General features: G+C 39.2%; 1 protein-coding gene across 1 annotated transcript; it reads right to left on the bottom strand.

The window, feature by feature from the left end:
• Positions 1-923: 923 nt before the first annotated feature.
• Positions 924-18,829, bottom strand: NEFH (neurofilament heavy chain). The gene is made up of 4 exons (XM_073630656.1): positions 17,812-18,829; positions 13,520-13,719; positions 10,799-10,923; positions 924-4,795 (listed from the first exon to the last, which is right to left on the bottom strand). The coding sequence occupies exons 1-4, from the start codon at positions 18,584-18,586 to the stop codon at positions 2,296-2,298; spliced, it is 3,600 nt and encodes a 1,199-aa protein (XP_073486757.1). The 5' UTR covers positions 18,587-18,829; the 3' UTR covers positions 924-2,295.
• Positions 18,830-19,803: the final 974 nt, after the last annotated feature.

Genomic DNA, 19,803 nt, shown 5'->3' with positions numbered 1-19,803 from the left:
TCAAGTAAAAATAAGGGAATAAAGGCCCGAAGAAAGAAATCTAATGCAGCCACCACATCTAAGGACTGTTAAGCTTCAATATCCATAACAGTTCTTGGTGGTAAAAAACTTGAAATTTAAATGATAGATAACACACATTTATTATCTATCAATTCAGTTACAGCTGTTTCTCTTGGACTGTATTCCTATCCTTAAAAAAATTCCAGTCTCCTTTAGTTTCTTTTTATGTTTTTGCACTTTTGTGACTTGCCAGTAGTTACAATATTAGAATGTGGCTCATGAACTGAGCTAAGGATTTATAAATTAGTTGAAGCCATTGTATACATAAACAGTTATAACAGAACAGAACTCATAGAAGCCTGGTAAATTCAAGTCTGATTTTCTTTAACGCAGATAACCATCCCGTCTACATTTACTATTAAGAACTCACATCTCTAATGTGTTTGAAAGAATTTTATTAATACATAACTATATATTGCACAAATTGAAAAGCAGTTTTTCAGGGCTGGATTAGTGCATCATTAACTACGCAGACTGAAACTCTAGCATACATCATAACCCATTTCATAACATCGTTCTTGGTCTTTTTTGATCCTGTTCTTTCAACTTGCTTCCTATGGCATTAACCTGAGCTGAATTGACTGCTAAGTAATTTTCCAGCATGTGACATTTATGCAGCATTTTTAATACATATAGATAATAATTTGGAAGTGTAATAGACCATTGAGTTCCAGGCGAAATTGTTCATACTGGAAGTTCTGCTGCAGTGCAGTTACCAGACAGAAAGTGCATATGCCTTTGATGTGACTGTCTGCTCCTGTATACGGCTGAACAATTCCGTGTTACATCCCTGATTTTTTTTCATTACATTCATTATTATGCTGAGAAGGCATCTTCAACTAGAAGAACCTTCTGGTTTGTGGGTCTATAGATGTTTTTTTTCATCTGGATCTTCATATAGGAAGACTTTGATGGATAATACCCAAGCATAAATGGCTTTCCTACTTTGGAGAATTATTATAAGTGAAGGCTTCACAAAACCCAGTCCTTCTCCCTAACCACGTCTCACATAATTTGTTTTTGCCAATTTGGCACTTGTATAATTGATCTCATTTTTTAAATATCGTGTGGTAATGGCAATTTATTTTATCTTTACTTTAGAAATTCACTTTAGAAACAATGAGAATGTGGGCATCTCTCTGTCATCTGTATATATTAAACATAGCCTGGTTACATGATTCATTGAAATGCTGGAAAACAGTACTCAGATTCGCATTCATTTTCAAAAGTTTATCAGAAATGTAAACACTACAGCAGCTTATGCAGCTGATTCTATTTGAATATATATGCTATGCCAGAATATAAAACAGTAGAATGTAGGGATCATTGTACTCTACTGCTGCTGCTGATTTTTAAAGGTCTTAGAAGAGTTCACAAGAATCATGGCACCACTTGAAGTGTCTTTACAATGCGTACCATCTAATTAATCAATGTGGAAATTTTCCAGTAACTTTTTTAAGGGTTTGAAAAAATTAAACTTTTCAGAACTTTTGACTAACATAGGATCATACATGTATGTATCTCTAGGCGATTTTTAATTTTATCTGTGTGGCAGGAGATCTGCATCAATAATTAGAGCTTCTATGTGCCCTGAAGACCACCACAACCTAACAATTGATCTGAAGGTAACTTCTAAGGCTATGCATGGCAACATTTTTGTGAAGTATTCTCACACTGACCTTCCTTTAAATCCTACACATTTCATACTGTAACTCACCTTCCAATTGACTCCTCCTGTGACTACTCATTAGCCAAAATCAATCCTCCTATATCAATTATTTCTTTAGCCTTTCCTTTTCCACTTTTATATGTTAGTGCCAAAATGTCCCCAAGGTTTTTCATGAATCACAAAATTATACCTACATCCTATAGTCATAGCTATAATTGCAAGTGGAATAGATAATGCAATATCATATTGCCATTGCCCCCCTTTTGTCACCCTTGGTATATATCCCATAAGCAAATTCTACGTGATTGGTAGCACATAAGTGTTGCGGTTTCTTAAGAATAGGTTTGAACCACTGAACTAGAGCACCCTGCAGAGCTAATGTTGCTCCTGGTCACTCTAGTTTGTGGCTAGCTTATTGTTCATTCTGCTTATCAGAAATACAGTGGGGTTCACCAAGTCAAGGCATAGTCTCTGAGGTTGACAGTTCCAGAGTATGATTCTTGGATCTCTAGTGACCTCTTTGGTGGATCCAACCATCTGCTTGGTCTAGTCTTTATTAGGTTAGTTTATTTTGCACCTTTCTTCCCTACCTGAGTTGAGTCACTCTCTACTTGGTCTGTACCAGAAGACTTCTCACTTTTTTCTACCTTACTTGTTATACCTTGCTCTTTTTCAGATTTTTTTGTTGAATCACTTGTCTTTGGTGACTTTTCTGTTTTTTGTGATTTATCTTCTACTTTAGATGAACCTTTTTCTTCTGTTTTAACTGACAGTTTACCTTCTTCTTTAGCTGGCTGTTTTTCTTCTACCTTTGCAGGCTTTTTTTCATCTACTTTAGCTGGCTTTACATCTTTTTCCTCTACTTTAGTAAGTTTCTTCTCTTCCTCCTTAACTGGCTTCTTTTCTTCTTCTTTTTCAGTTTTTTTCTCCTCTACTTTAGCTGGTTTCTTTTCTTCCGCCTTGGCTGTTTTTTTCTCCTCTACCTTGCCTGCTTTCTTTTCATCTTCTTTAGTTGGCTCCTTTCCCTCTGTTTTGGTTGGTTTCTTCTCTTCTGCTTTAGGTGTCTTTTTTTCATCCTCCTTAGCTGGTTGCGTTTCCTCTACCTTGGCTGGTTTCTTCTCATCTGCTTTAGCTGGCTTCTTTTCATCCTCCTTAACTGGTTGCTTTTCCTCTACTCTAGCTGGCTTCTTCTCCGCTGCCTTATCTGGCTTCTTTCCATCTTCCTTAACTGGTTGTTTTTCCTCAATTTTAGCTGGCTTCTTCTCTTTTCCATCCTCCTTAATTGGTTGTTTCTCTTCTTCTTTAGCTGGCTTTTTCCCTTCTGCTTTAGCTGGCTTCTTTTCATCCTCCTTAACTGGTTGCTTTACCTCTGCCTTAGCTGGTTTCTTTTCTTCATCAATAACTGCCTGCTTTTGCTCAACCTTGGGTTTCTTTTCTTCCTTCTTCACTGGTTCCTTTTCTTCAGCTTTAGTGGATTTCTTCTCATCTGCACTAACCAGCTTTTTTTCTTCCTGCTTAACTGTTTGTTTTTCCCCCTCTTTGTCTGGCTTTTTCTCCTCTGCCTTAGCTGGCTTCTTTTCTTCTTTTGTAGGTTGTTTTTCCTCTCCCTTAGCTGGTTGCATTTCCTCTGCCTTAACTGGTTTCTTTTCTTCTGCCTTACTTGGCTTTTTGTCTTCTTCCGTGGTGATTTGTTTTTCTTCCACCTTTGCTGGTTTCTTCTCTTCTGCTGCTGTTTTTTTTTCTCCTTCTTTGGTGGGTGGCCTTTCCTCTGCTTTAGCTGGTTTCTTCTCTTCCTCCTTGATGGGTGTTTTTTCATCTGCTTTTGCTGGTTTCTTTTCCTCTACTACAGATGGCTTTTTCTGTTCTTCCTTAGAAGGATGTTTTACCTTCTCTTCAGCTGGTTTCCCATTCTCTTCCTTGGCTGGTTTCTTTTTTTCTTCCTTTGCAGGTTCCTTTTCCTCCAACTTAGATGGTTTCTTATCCTCTGCCTTATCTGACTTTTTTTCTTCTTCTTTGGTAGGTTTCTTTTCCTCTGCTTTTGTTAGTGTCTTTTCTGGCTTCTTTTGTTCATCTACCTCCGCACTCTTAGTCGGTTTCTTTTCTAGTTCCACAGAAGGTTTCTTTTCCTCTTCCTTAGCTGGTTTCTTTTCTTTCTCTGTTAAAGGCTTCTTTTCTTCCTCCTTAGTTGTTTTTTTGTCTTCTATCTTAGTAGCATTTGTATCCTCTTCCTGAATTGATTTTTTGTCTTTTGTCTTCTCATCTTCCTTTACAGTTTTCTTTTCATCCTCCTTGGGAAGCTTCTCTTTTTCTGTGTCCTCTGCAAGGCCTCTGTCATCTTTCTTAGTAGGTTTCTTCTTTTCGTCCTTGGTGTCTGACTCGTTTTCCTCTTTTTTGCTGGCAATTTTTTCATCATTTTTAGAAGGTTCTTCTTTTTTTGCTGGCTCAGATTTCTCTTCTTTCTTTGAAGGTTGTTTATCTATGTCATTTGGTTCCTCTTTCACTTTTTTCTGCACTAATTGTCCATCCTCACTCTTTCCTGATTTCCCCTTGTCTTCCTTTTTTGTGTCTTTATCATTTGTTTCTTTATCTTTTGCTATTACTTCGGGTTCCTTTATCTTGCTTGGTTCCTTGATTCCAGGTTTCTCAATTTTTTCATTTTCTTCCCCACCTTCAGTTGATTCAATCTCTCTGTCCTCTGTCCCCTCTGTTGATTTACTATCTTCATGCTCTCCTTCTTTCTCATCTTCTACTTCATCTATTTCTGTTGTTTCATCCTCCCCCTCCTTCTCTGATAGCTCCTCAGGTGTCTTCTCACCTGTTGCAGATTCCTTTTCAGGAGATGTAATTATTTCTTCTTCTTCTGTTACCTCTTCAGTGACATGCGTTTCCTCTGTCTGCTTCTCTACAATTACAGTTTCTTTATCTGATTTCTCCACAATCTTAATTTTTTCTTCTTTTTTCACTTTAATATGCTTTGGTGTACTTGGGATTCTTGGAGTTCTGTCGTCAAATGGAAAATGATCAAAACTTGTTCCAATGCGACATTCTTCTCCTTCCAGTAGTTTTCTAGAGAAAAAAATAGCAAACATGCTTTATGATATTGTCATGCATCAGAGCTACTATAATACAGTGAGAACAGTTAAAAAAATGTATAATCTCAACAATAAAAATCATTGCATGCTTATATTTAGCAGTATATTGTCTGGAAAGTTCCACTTAGAATCTTATCACTGTATCATTTTACATTTAGTTTAAAGGTATTATACACGTTCAAATGTTTTTGGTTTTTGTTTTCACTAGGTATTAGTGTAGTTATATTCCCTGTGTCATTTGTTTGCCTTACCTTGTAATGATGGGCTCACATGGTGTGGCTGTACAAGTCCCCTATGTCCATGTATACATTCCCCTAGCTTGTCCCTGTGTGCTAAAAAGACAGGCAACATTTTGTTTCTGGTTATGCAGCATCATATCGATGTGATTTCCTCTGTGTTGCGCCACTAATTTTTGTTAAAAAAAAACATCTCTTCCAGCATGGTGAGCTCTCTATGAATGCTCTGCATGTTTGTGGCTGTGTTCAAGGTAAATTACTGCACCTGCACCAGTGCTAGACTGAGAAACCCAGGGACTGTGGAAATGAAATTTCTTCACAGAAAGTGTCAGTTCTTAGACTTCCCACAAAGGCATTAACCTATGCAGTGCCTTGCAGTGTCATCTTTGAAAACAGACATTTCTGACACCAGAATGTGAAGATTTACTCTACCTATACTGTGTGTACAGGCCAGGAAATTACACAATGAAACTACAAGATTAATGTACATCTTATGCAGATGAAAAACACAAGGTGCAGGTAGGAAGGTTTATAATACCTTTAACTCGATTAAAATTGTCCAAAGCTGATTATCTGAATATTTGTGCAGCTCTTAAGATTTGATACAAATTAGGCTTAAAGTGATACTAAACATATACTCTTTGATTTACATTTTCCCTTCTATTTCTGTATGTGGCACTGTAATTATTTTAATTAAAAAAAAAATCTAAATACTTTTTTCCTAATCAATATACAGATGTCACATGACCCAGATCTTTCTCAGTCTGTCTGCAGGGGGACCTTCTGGTCCTTTGCCACTGGTCACATATACAAAAAAAAAGAAAAAAATCAAAAAGAAAAAAAAACAACCTTTGGAATACAGAGTATAAATAAATAATTAATATAAATAAACTATTTTAAATTGTCATACAAATATAAATGTTGAAATAAAGTCTTAATTATTATTTAGCAATAACATGGTGTGGGCGGATTTCTGCCAGTCACAGGCTGTGCCACGCCCATCCAGCCTGTGTCTTAGAATAAGAGGAAGGTTAAGCCTCCATTATTCTACATGTAATAACCTGCCCCTATTGTGTTTAGCTGGTTAGTGGACATGAAGGAGGAGGGAGGAAGTGGGCTGTCATTTACCTCTGTGTATACACCTACATGTTTATTTCTTTAGTCACATGGGCTGCTCAGATGTGATAGGGAAATGCTCAGCATAGAAACTCACTGAAAACTGAGCATGTGCAGAGCTGCTAACTGCATTGGGGACTTGAACAGAAGAGGGAGACAGAGAACAGCAGGATAAACCAGTTTGTTTGCAGAATACAGAAAACAAATCTCATAGTGACTGAGTGAGTATGAACAGCATATAATAAACCATTTATTGATAGTTTTTTTTATGATGTGGGTTTGGTGACACTTTAAAACAGTGGTTCTCAACTCCTGCCCTCAGGACCCACTAATCTGAAGTCCATAATCAATAATTCAAACTCCTTAATTTTATCTTCAATGGCTGCCAAAGAGACCCTAGCAAAAGTTAAACCATACTCACAATTTCGCAGGTTAAACAGAAAATGTCATGGTACCACTAAGTCAACAAAAAAACGACCATACTTTATGACATGAACGCAAAAAAGTAATGGTAACCATAGGCCGAGCACTACCTTTTCAACAATTTAAACCAATCACTGCTATATAATCCTAAACCGGACTTTTTTTCTCAGAGAAAAGGTGCAGGAACTTTCCCTTTTTGAGTCTCCCCTTGTTTCCGCCCCCTACCCACCTCCGAGCACCATTCCTTTTAGAGAATACAGAACCAAGTAACATTTTGTGGTGTTAAGTAATTTGTAAGTAATTTGTTCATGATAACAAGAAAAGCAGTGAAACAGGTCCCCTGCAGCCAGCAACAAAAGATCCCCCTCCAGCAACAATAGACCCCAATCAACAATAGATCCCCCACAACAATAGACACCCCCAGAAACAATAGCTAGACCTCTCCTTCAACAGTAAATCCCTCCCAGCAACATTTGACCCCCCAACAACATAAGACCTCCCCTGCCCTAGCAACATAGATTCCCCACCAGCAACACTACACCCCCCCAGCGACAATAGATCCCACAGCACACAGCATCAATAGACCCTCCAGCACCCCTTGCCATTACATACATTCACTGCTGGGGGTGCCAGAACTCTGTTCCCCCGCACTCCTGCTGGAAGAAAAAAAAGCCCTGATCCTATAGCAAAAGGGAAGAATTAGAAGAGATGGAATTCCAGTTAAACATAACCCCTCATTCTTCTTCCTAGACATCCTGGACACCCTTTACTATCCCCTTTTTTCTATTCACTTTCTTCCTATCATTCTAAAAGTCTTATTTAAATACTGTCCAAATAATTACATTCCAGCATTTGCTGGGTCTACAGAAAAGATTCGAACAAAAAGCTATTCAGTGTCAAAAAGTCTGTACAGCAAAGATCTCGGAAGATTGGGAACAGGTGAGAAAAACTGGGAGGAGGGAAGGTTTACAAAAATAAGTGTAATAGTACTGAAAATGAACTCTGCTCAAATAATATAATCACATAAGTCATTTTCTTAAAGACAGAAGTACTGTAAACACATTGCTGTGTGTGTAAATTTTAGCTTAGAGGCTAAGGAGGGACTGACAACGATGAAAAAAGGAGCAAGTTCCACCTGCTGGCTCAATATTACAAATAAAAATAAAGAAAACGCAAAATAGTCATAAGCAATTTTTCTATATGTACCTATCTAAAAAAGGAAATACATTCTCAGAAATAATATTTTGTAGTCCTGAACATATTAAACACATAAAGAAAATATATAGTAAATCACTATACATTCCCTTTAAATAGAAACAAAACTTTTGAAGCTACACAAAAAAAAAGGTGTGCAGAGGGCAAAGGACTAGCTACCAGTATTGCCTGTATTCTCCCAGCAGCTTATCTTTCCCAACTACTGAATTACATGCCTTGTCATATACTGTGTCCCTGTGTGGAGGTGGTCACATTGGTAGAAGCAGGGTTTTGCTTTCTCATGTCAGGGCCTCCAGTAAGGAGAACAGTGAGCAGCACAGTAGCGTCATCACCAAATCTCACTCTGAATCTCCTGAGATTAAAGCGGTTGTAAACCACTGTACATTTTTTTATTTTTTTGTACCTGCAAGGTAACATCATAATGTGCTAGCATGCATCGCATACTGGCACAATATGTTACACTTACCTTAAAACAAAGCTCTTCCAGCACCGAAATGTCAACACTGCAGGCACTCTCATCCTCACCCATCTTGCTTCCGGGTTTGAAACTCCGTCTCTGTGACTGGCCGGCCCCGCAATGACATCACTCATGCACATGCGCGCGGGAGCCGCCATTCATGGCACAGGGCTCTGAGGAAATGGCACAGGTGGACGTTCCTTCAGAGTGCATGTGCAAGTGATGTCACTGGCTGCATGTACACTAAATATCTCCTAAACGGCGAATGTTTAGGAGATATTTACACTACCTATAGGTAAGCCTTATGATAGGCTTACCTATAGGTAAAAGCAAGAGAAAGCAAGTAGAAGCTTACTTCCACTTTAATAGTCAGAGACAGCAGTGCCTTAGATTCACAACACAGATATATAGCTATGAGTCAGTAGAAACTGCCTTGACACACTTACATACCAAAGTACACTGCTAATTTTCAGGAGGTCCATTTTTTAGTGTGGCTTAGCCACTGTTAACATTTTAAAATGTCCTTAACTACTTGCTTACTGGGCACCTAAACCCCTCTCCTGCCCAGACCAATTTTCAGCTTTTAGCGCTGTCACCCTTGAATGACAATTGCGCAATCATACAACACTGTACCCAAATGAAATTCTTATCATCTTTTTCCCACAAATAGAGCTTTCTTTTGGTGGTATTTGATCACCTCTGGGTTTTTTATTTTTTGTTAAAAAAATTAAAAAAGACCAATTTAAAAAAAAAAAAAATACAAAACCGTTTTATATTTTGGTAATAAATTTTGCAAACAGGTAATTTTTCTCCTTCATTGATGTACACTGATGAGGCTACACTGATGGGCACTGATAGGCTGCACTGATGGGCACCAATAGGCTGCATTGATGGGCACTGATAAGGTGACACTGATGGTCACTGATAAGGCGACACTGATGGGCACTGATAAGGCGGCACTGATGGGCACTAATAAGGTAGCACTGATGAGCACTAATAGGCGGGCACTGGTGGGCACTGATGAGGTGGCACTGGTGGGCACTGAGATGTGGCACTGATGGGCGGCACTGAAGGGCATTGATAGGTGGCACTGAAGGGCACTAATAGGTGGCACTGATGGGTGGCAGTGATGGGTACTGATGGGTGGCAGTGATGGGCACTGATCAGCACTGGTAGGGGACACTGATAGGCAGCACTGCTAGGTGGCACTGATGAGGCACTGATTGGCACCACTGGTGGGCATGGATAGGTGGCACTCGTGGGCATTGATAGGTAGCACTGATGTACTGGTGGGCACTGACTGGTGGGCACTGTGGGCACTGATTGATGGGCACTGTGGGCACTGATTGGTGAGCACTGTGGGCACTGATTGGTGGGCACATATGAGGTGGCTTCGCCTCTCCCTGTTCGGGACTGATGTCCCTTCAACAGAAACCAGTGATCGGCTTTTTTTTCTCCTCACGCTGTCAGCGTGAGAAGAAAAAAAAAATGATTACCGATCCTCTGTTTACATCATGTGATCGGCTGTCATTGGCTGACAGCCGATCACGTGGTAAGGGGTCGGGATCGACCCCTTACTCCGATCTGTGATCACCCAAGTCTCATTGAGCTCATTGACTCGGGCGATCACAGGGGCGTGGCCAGCTTTGAAAGGGGAGGACGTCAATAGACGTCAATAGCAGATCCGTGCTGTAGCCATCATTCGGCTATAGCGCGGATCTGAAGTGGTTAAAACATAGCAAATATGCACTTTTTTAGTTCAGTTCCACTTTAAAGTAGAAGGAAAGTCAATAAATCAAAATGACTGCAAAGCTTTGACTCCTCTGTGCAAATGTGCAGAGCCGATATCAAGGCTGAATTACTTAGTCTGGCCATACACTATACAATTTTCTTGTAAAATTGTTCTTTAGATTTACCAAAACCATATAATATGAGGGCAAACCTAAACACTTTCAATTTGTATATAATCAGGCAGGTCCTTGCACTACATACTTGAAGGCAAGGCTAAAGGAAATTGAATAAGAAAATTGTATAATGTATGGCCAGCTTTACAGAGGTGATAGCACCTGGCGGCATCCTTAACTCTTGGTGTTATTGGCGGGGATAAAGTTCCTGCCTGCCAGTTATACAATTACACAGAGCAGGCAGAGGTTTGCAGTCATGTGACCGCATAGAGAAAAGCAATTTACATATGCTATAATGTGTGCAGGGCAATAGGAAACAACATTTTAAAGTCAGTTTTATGTTAAGCCTTTCCTTCTAATTAAAGTAATTAATTACTATTAATCTAATAACCCACCTCCTTTTTGTGTATAATATGTATTTCCCTAATGGAATTTCATGAAAAACATCTGAAGTGGCTCAACTAAAAATCTATTTAGGTATAAAAGTTACATTTGAGCATCAACAAGTATTTAAAATAACAACATTAAACATATAAAATCTTCAGCAACAGATGCAAGAGTTTTTTTTACTGGAAGTACCAGTATATTAATAACATTTAGTTCTACCTAGGTTCTCCCTTTTATACCTGTAGGCTGCAATCTCTATATCTAAGGCCATCTTAACATTCAGTAAATCTTGATATTCCCGAATCTGTGCAGCCATTTCCCATTTAGTGTTTCTTAGCTCATTTTCCAGTTGTTGCAGAGTGTCCTGTTGTAAACAAAAAGATATGGTTTTCAGAATATTTCTTTAAATAACACACAAAGGGGTTTCATCATGTTACCAAAACAAAGTGCAATTTCTGATCATATGAGACAGATAGATAGATAGATAGATAGATAGATAGATAGATAGATAGATAGATAGATAGATAGATAGATAGATAGATAGAGTGCCTTGAAAAAGTATTCATACCCCTTTAGGTGGACGGCCATGTCTTGGTAGGTTTGCAGTTGTGCCATACTCTTTCCATTTTTGGATGATGGATTGAACAGTGCTCCATGAGATGTTCAAACCTTGGGATATTTTTTTATAACCTAACCCTGCTTTGTCCAAAGCTTTATCCCTGACCTGTCTGCTGTGTTCCTTGGCCTTCATGATGCTGTTTGTTCACTAAGGTTCTCTAACAAACCTCTGAGGGCTTGACAGAACAGCTGTATTTATACTGAGATTACATTTACACACAGGTAGACTCTATTTACTAATTTAGGTGACTTCTGAAAGCAATTGGTTCCACTTGATTTTAGTTACGGCTATCAGAGTAAAGGGCGCTGAATACAAATGCATGCCACACTTTTTAGATATTTATTTGTAAAAAATTTTGAAAACCATTTATCATGTTCCTTCAACTCCACATTTACATGTGCCACTTTGTGTTGGTCTATCACATAAAATCCCAATAAAATACATTTACATTTTTGGTTGTAACATGACAAAATGTGGAAAATTTCAAGGGGTATGAATACTTAGGAGTGGCTTCACAACAACTCCATGACTGTTCTTGAATGGCCCAGCCAGAGCCCTGACTTAAACCCAATTGAGCATCTCTGGAGAGACCTAAAAATGGCTGTCCACCAACGTTTACCATCCAACCTGACAGAACTGGAGAGGATCTGCAAGGAGGAATGGCAGAGGATCCCCAAATCCAGGTGTGAAAAACTTGTGGCATCTTTCCAAAAAAGACTCATGGCTGTATTAGATCAAAAGGGTGCTTCTACTAAATACTGAGCAAAGGGTCTGAATACTTAGGACCATGTCATATTTCAGTTTTTCTTTTTTAATAAATCTGCAAAAATGTCAACAATTCTGTGTTTTTCTGTCAATATGGGGTGCTGTGTGTACATTAATGAGGAAAAATAATGAACTTAAATGATTTTAGCAAATGGCTGCAATATAATAAAGAGTGAAAAATGTAAGGGGGTCTGAATACTTTCCGTCCGCACTGTATCTTCACAGTGAAGGGATTTCCCTTTGTTTTTTCCATTTGACTGTGTAGGATGATGTGCATTATTCACCTTATTATAGCAAAACTATAATATATTTTTTTGCTATCACTTTCTTAACAGCCCCAAATTTGCCACGACTTAAAGTGGTATTTACCCAAAACCAAAAATGTAATAAATTGCAGCTTACCAATCATGATGGATTGGTGGCTGTATTAGTTGTCTTTTTAAGTCTTTTTTCCATCTATTTTCTGGTGATCTGGCCAAACACATACCTCCTGTATTATACAGACACCATTCTGGATGAAGGAGGACAGGGGGCAGATTTGGACAGCCGCATTGTCAGTCTGAGGGAGGGGAGTGTTAGAAGTACTAGCAGATTTAAATAAAGTAACAAATTGAAGCCAAACTCCAGCTCATACTTTTACAGCAAAAAATTGTTTTTTACCTTTTGGGATAAAAGGTTTTACATAAATAAAAGCTGATCATTTTAAACACCCCTGTCAGTGTTAAATGGTCTGTCTCATCCCTGTAACTCCAAGAGAGTATTTCTTTTCAAAAGCCATAGACTTGCTACCTAGAGCACCAGATGAAAATGGAAGAAAGAAAGCCTTAAAAAGGAAACTAAGGCTGGCCATACACGGTTCGAATCTCAACCAGTTCAGCAGGAACCGGACAAAATTTGAACCGTTAATGGGCAGACTGAATGTGCCAAGTTGATCGATCAATCACCTTGGGTACAACCAGTCTGCTGGATTCTCTTGCGATAATTGCTAGTGGCTGCTATACCTGCTAGCAATAATCACGGCTGCCCCCGCCCCCCATTCCGCAGTGAGAAGACAATTGCTGATTCCCCTGTCAGCACTGTATGGGGGAATCGTGTATGGCCATACATATATTACGTATTAGGCATACAGCTAGCACATCAAAGAATTGGTAAGTTGCAACATAAGGTTTTATTTTGGGCTTAATACTTCTTAAGTGTCAGAAAGAACCATAGTTTAGGCAAACACTATTTCAGGTCAACTCTGGTTCTAGATATCATATCCCAGATCCCAAACCAACCTGTGTTTCGTATGTACAGTATGCATCAAAACTCAATGAAGTGCCATAACAGTATATTTGAAACATAATTTACTCAATAAACTGACATATGTTTTAGCATTTGGGGCTGCAGGTCCAAATTATATTTTGTTACATGGTACAGCCTTGTCAAATTCTATAGGTACTAACTTCTAGAAAAATAAATAATTCTTATAATGAAATAATGAAAATACAGATTGTTGGTTGTTTCATTCAAATCAATTTCTAAAGTGCATTTGTGTATAACCATGGCTGAAAAAAGCACAAACTAGAAGTTCTACCTGATAAGATGCCACTTCTGCCTGGTGACGATCCTCTAGATCCATACATTGGCGCTCCAGGGATTGTTGGGATCCTTTGAGAATTTCCAACTGAGTAATCTGACTCTGCAACTGGTGACGATAATTGGTGATCTCTTCATTAGCAGAACGTATGGCGTGAGTATTGACATGGGAAGCCTCATTTAGTTTCTCCAGGTTCACTGTAAATCATTTATTAGTAAATCACTGTAAATACTTTATTATGAAATAAACAAATACAAAATATATAGATTATATAGGATAGCAACAGCACACATTTGCTATCTACTATATATGCTAGTTTCTTATAAATAGCTTAAGAAAATGTGAAAAACATAATTTTGGCTATAACAATATGGTAATAGCTGATATGTAAACCCTACCAATGAACCTCTCCTTTTTGCTATTTTTTGGTTAGCTAAATACTGTATACTATTAAAAGCAATTTGTTATATCTGTTCAGTAAGTGCAAAAAATCTGTTGTTCCTGCCAGTAATCCAAGGTTGTCTTGTGTACTCTTCTGTTTTTATGTCAAACAAGGTTGTCAGGAAGTCAGCTAAGACTACAACGCCTTTCTCTAATGTTATAGACCAGGGGTCTCCACACTTTCTAAACAAGGGGCTAGTTTACTGTTCTTCAGACTTTAGGGAGGGGCAGACAGTGGCCCATGGGAGTAGAAAAAGTCCTAACATCAGTGGGAGAAAATAATGCCCCACCTTTAATATCAGTGGGCAGAATTGTGCCCAATTGTTGGTGTTATTGGGAGGAATTGTGCCCCATCATTGTTGTCATTGGGCCCAATCGTTGGTGTCATTAGGAGAAATTGTGCCTCATCGTTGGTGTCAGTGAAAGAAATTGTGCCTCATCGTTTGTGTCAGTGGGAGAAATTGTGCCTCATCATTAAGGTCATTGGGCTCAATTGTTGGTGTAATTGTGCTCCATCATTAGGCCCAATTGTTGGTGTCATTGGGAGGAATTGTGCCCCATCATTGGTGTCATTGGGCCCAATTGTTGGTGTAATTGCAAGGAATTGTGCCCCGTCATTGGTGTCATTGGGCCCAATTGTTGGTGTAATTTGCGAAGAATTGTGCCCCATTGTTGGTGTCAGTAGGAGGAATTGTGCCCCTCCATTGGGGTCAGTGGATGAAATGGTGTCCAAAGGGCCAGATAAAAGCAAGCAAAGGGTCACATCTGGCCCCCGGGCCACAGTTTGGAGACCACTGTTATAGACAAAGTTAAACAGGAAAGTATTCTGTAGTTTTGTCCAAGACTGACAACGCTGTTTCTAAATAGATACAGTACAGTGAGTAAGCATTGTCACTGTAGGGCAGGAAGTGTGATATTGGCAGGATCACCAGATGAAAATAAAGGGAAAAAGAAAAACAAATGTAGCCACCACAGCTAAAGCCTGATAACTTGAAAATATGAAAAATGTGTTGTAGGGTTTAGACACACTTAAATTAATTTCATGGATTGACACATATGTTACATGGGATGACACAATGATCAATTCATCAATTCATGGAGTACATATAGCCACAAAAATAACACCCTGTGTCAGTTAGAAGAACAGGTTATAAGGTTTTAAAGGCTCCCTTAAACTGGGCTTCATCTAGGTTTGGGTTCCATCTCCCCACTACCATCTTTATAGGTTTACTACTAGTTACCAGCCTACGTTTTCATGCTTTTGATGGTGATCATGTCATAATCATTATTATTCAAATATCAAAAGAAAAAAAAAATAATGTAAGGCACCAATAATACCATACAGCACCAATGATGAGGAATGTGAATTAAAAATACATCAGTTCCATAAAGGTACCAGTAATAGCAGTGGTCTCTTAAACTTGCAGGGGTAGGTGGAGTCAGGAGAGGAAAGAAACCTATTAATGCCAAATAAGAGCTGCATAGGGCTGCTATGGTTATTGTTACACCCTTGGGAAATATTGCTGAATCACATCTGCTGTCTGCGTCAGCAAAAAGGGATGTAACAAAATAGCCTCAAATTGGCTGTACCCCCTCCCATCCCTTCCGATCTATCAGTTTTTTCCATTAAACATTTATAATATACTTGAAAGGAAACTCCATATTATACCATGCCATTTTCAATCCAAGTGCCACTTTAAAATGCATTTTCTTTAGCTAAATGAAGATATAACATACATTTTTACATCATCCCTTTGGAATTGGTATCATCAGTCTTCAAAACCAGTCCTCCTATGCCACACCCAATATCCTAATACATCAAAATAACAGGTCCTTAAACAATATAATTCCACAGAAACCCTAAAGTAACACTAAACTGGTTTTAAAAATAAATCTATTGAAGTATGTAAAACTCAAAAGGCACTTTCTATTGCTCTCAGCCTCCTCCAAATCTCCAGATTCCTTTTTTTTTTCTTTGCTGCTCTGATGCGACTTCCTGTTAGAGGATGGCTACATTTGTTCTCCATGTTCTCACTGTATGTAGGAATGTAGTCACCTTCTCTTGCTGGCTCAGGAGATGGACTAGGGACAATTTTATGAAAAAAAAGCTACAAGGCCATTAAGTAGTGGATGTGTACGGATTATTTTTGGAGAATAAACATGTCATTTAGTATCTCTTTAAAGGGGTTGTAAATCCTATGCATTAAGGTGAAAAAACACCTGGCAGTTACCGGCGCCCCAGCCCCCCCCACTTTACTTACCTGAGCCCCTTCATCTCCTCGGCAGGGACGTGCTGTCCCTCCCTCCACTGGGTCTGGGCTCTTGATTAGATAGATTGATAGCAGCGCAGCCATTGGCTCCCGCTGCTGTCAATCAAATCCAATGACGCGGGCGCCGGGTGGCGGGGCCGAGTCGGGCATTTGTGTCCGTAGATGCAAATTCTGGATTGGGAGTGCGCCCGCAAGGTAACCCCCTCAGGAGAGCGCTTCTCCTAGGGGGTTATCTGATGCGGGGAAGAGCTGCGAGAGCACCCGGGGGACCCCAGAACAGGATGTTCGGGGCCACTCTGTGCAAAATAAGCTGCACAGTGGAGGTAAGTATGATATGTTTGTTATTTTAAAAAAATAAAAAACGATCTTTTACAATCACTTTAAGGGCTCTTCCCTTCTGCTTTGAAGCTTCACACAACAACATCATACAACAGAGGCCTGACCACCATCCATGTGCTACACTGATTTTGAAATGCTGTCAGCAATCAACATATTTAACTTTTTTGCTAGATTTGTGCTACTCATTAAATGCTTGTTCCTTTTCCCTAATAACATGGCTACATTCTTTTTGATTTGAGAAAGTCTGTCCTGTGAAATGTCTGAATATATGTAACCTCTCCCTCTGCTAGTGGAATGACGCAGAACTTCAATGACCTGAATGAGATTGCTAAAAAGATGCTAGATTGTGGATTAGTATGATTTCAGTACTATACCAATGTATTTCAACTGGTATATGCTGTTCTAGTCTATTGAGAGCATATTCATAGTGCTAAAATGAACAGGCAAGCCAAAGAAGAATTCCAATGCAGTGTATTAACCCAATATATTACTGTTCTGACAAGTGCCAGAGCACATGACTGAATGATGCTGTGACGCTGCACTGCAGAACTGCTTCCTATGACTGTAATCAGCTCCCCAAGGTAAATCTCAATGCTATACATGTATAGATTTTCATTTGTTTTCTATTTTTTTGTCTATCATAACTCTAGAAATAACAGTTAGTCAGTTTTATCTCATCATTGATATCATCCTACTGTTATTAGCAGAATTTCCTGTACAGGTCTGCTAGATGAACACACTTGCATCAATTACAGGATTTGCCTTTTCCAAGTGACGCAAGATTAGCACCTTCTTCCCATTGCTGCACAAGAGAAGATCAAGGGGAGGGGCAGGCACAAATATAGAACCTAACCATGACTCAGGAATTTCATCTGCAAAAAAGTAACCTCTTCATAGCCTGAAGACATAAACCCATTCTCAGTATGCGTTTGTCTTTATCACTGCTAAAGTAAGTTTTTACATCACAAGTGCAATTTATAGAGACAACAGTAAATGTGAAATAATCTGTACAATTCAGTTTTTCACTAATTTTCTAGGAACTATGTTGGAAGTTTTAAGCTGAATCAGAAGACAGAAGTAAATAAAATAACAAAAGAAGACAGCATGCAGGTTTTATATCTAGTGAAGGGTCTATCTCCAAGCTATTGAGTTATGAGAGATACAGGACATAGAGGGTTAGTGTCTGCAATTTACAAGATTGCTAATACTATGTTTTGTCTTCTGCTCCATCTCACTCACCTTGGAACCATTCACCAGTCTGCACGTTGTTTCTGCCTATGTGGCCTTCTAGTTGAGCTCTGATCTCTTTCAGGGCAGATGCCAGGTCCAGACCAGGCAGCTCTCCCAGTTGCTGAGTTGTGTATTGGCTACCTTGTATCTGGCTAAGAAGGTCTTCAACATCCTCCTGGTGACCTTTGCCCAGGTGGGTGATCTCATCTTGCAAAGCTTGTACCTTTCTTCCAATCTGCTCACTCTCTAGGCTGCACTCCTGTAGGTACTGCCTCAGTACCCTCTCTGCAGCCAAAGTTTCTTCCTTCAGTCTTTCTTCGTCTTGTGCTTTCATTCTTAGCATCTCAATATCCTCACTTATGCGATCTTTTTCCAGCTGTTCTTGACTATTTTCAGAGTTGATTTTCAGGAGCTGGTTACGCATGTCTCGGATCTCTCTTTCATATAACTGCCCAATGGCAGAGATACCAGCCTGCTGCTTTCTAAGTTCATTTGCTTCTTGTGTTAAGCTGTGATTTTGTTCTTCCAGTCTCCGCACCTTATCTATATAGCCAGCAAACCTGTCATTCAGCCCCTGCAAGGCCTCTTTTTCATCCCTTGGCCCATTTGAGGGTTCAGGACTTTCACTGTAGGAAAGGCCACTTCGTCGACTCCGAGTCTGGGACTGGAAGCTGCTGCTGCCACTGTGGGCGAGGGAGACAGAGCTTGAGCGAAGATAGGCATCTCTAGGGGGTCTGCGATAAGTGATGGGACCCATGGAGCGTTCCAGGCCGAAGCTGAGCATGATGAGGTTATGGAAACAGAGAAGTCAAAGGAAAATACAAAAAAGTAAAGAAACAATAATCTGATGAAACAAATATGCAGTGATTATAAAATGAGAGAAAACCAAGAGGATGGAGATTCAGAGATGAAGATAACTGAACATGCACTGGGTGAAAAAAGCTGCACAGATGAAAGGATCAGTCCAGGATCTAATGCACACACACAGTGAGGGAGATGCAGGGCACTGCGGCAGATAGAGGACAGCATCAGCTTTTATACTGCAGCAAACTTCTCAACTCAGCAAAGCAGAGACACCACCCCTGCATCACACTCATCTTACACGCTGACTCTAAGCGAGCACAGCATCCCACATTGACATCACAGGACCAGCTCTGGATAGATACAGCCCTGTGTATAAAGGGATTTACACATGGAGGAAGGGATTGCTGTATCTTACATAAAATCTTAAGACGCTTTCAATATTTTAATATTCATTTAATATAATTTCAATATTTTATAATCATATATGCTTGTCTTCCATATTAAGAACAGGAAAGAGAAAAATAAAACTATGCTAAAAACTGATTAGACAAGCAGCTGGGCTAATCAAACATTTAATCATTCTTTACATTATTTAAGAAGCCTAACATTTTTGTAACGAAAAGACCAAACCACTTAAAGTCGTCAGCTTGTGAGTTTGAAAGACTTGCTGGGCAATACCGTGTTGTAGCCTCCCCAGCTTTCTCAAAATATATCTGCGTCAAAAAAAGGGAACATTGTTTTCTCTTGCTGCAGTGGAACTAAAAGTCCCAGCATGCCCTGCCATCACCACGTTGATAACTACTGTATCTGCTGCGCATGTTAGGTGGATTTCTGAACCATCTATTGGTTTTCTCTTTTGCCATAATCTTTGTCCCTTGTTTAATTGGGTATGATTTATAACTTCATAGCTCTTTTCTTCTTTCTCTAACTTTCAGTTATACATCCTGGGTTATTATTGTACTTACGCATAATTTATTGATTTTAGTGTATTTACATTGTTCGTCATTCATTTTGTATAACTGTGTAAGAATTGAACATTTGTTTTAGAACCTAGCACTTTATAAAATGGTACTTTAAAAGAGAAAAAGGTTGCATTTTCTAAAAGAAATTATCATGATAAAGTGCCAAACTGCCAGTCTAATACTTCCTCCATATTATTTATCCTTACAAACTCCGTGGGGTTGATTTACTAAAGTG

This window comes from Aquarana catesbeiana, linkage group LG01 (genome assembly GCF_042186555.1).
Source record: "Aquarana catesbeiana isolate 2022-GZ linkage group LG01, ASM4218655v1, whole genome shotgun sequence".
Classification (NCBI taxonomy): Eukaryota; Metazoa; Chordata; class Amphibia; order Anura; family Ranidae; genus Aquarana; species Aquarana catesbeiana.
This window is presented reverse-complemented; position numbering and strand designations above follow the sequence as displayed.

Bases quoted from the DNA above. Each gene is read 5' to 3' on its own strand.
- NEFH (XM_073630656.1), bottom strand. From the start codon at position 18,586: ATGCTCAGCTTCGGCCTGGAACGCTCCATGGGTCCCATCACTTATCGC. The intron at 13,720-17,811 runs GTGAGTGAGATG...AATGATTTACAG, and splicing joins GACTGGTGAATGGTTCCAAG to TGAACCTGGAGAAACTAAAT. The intron at 4,796-10,798 runs GTATAAAAGGGA...TTTTTTCTCTAG, and splicing joins ATAGAGATTGCAGCCTACAG to AAAACTACTGGAAGGAGAAG.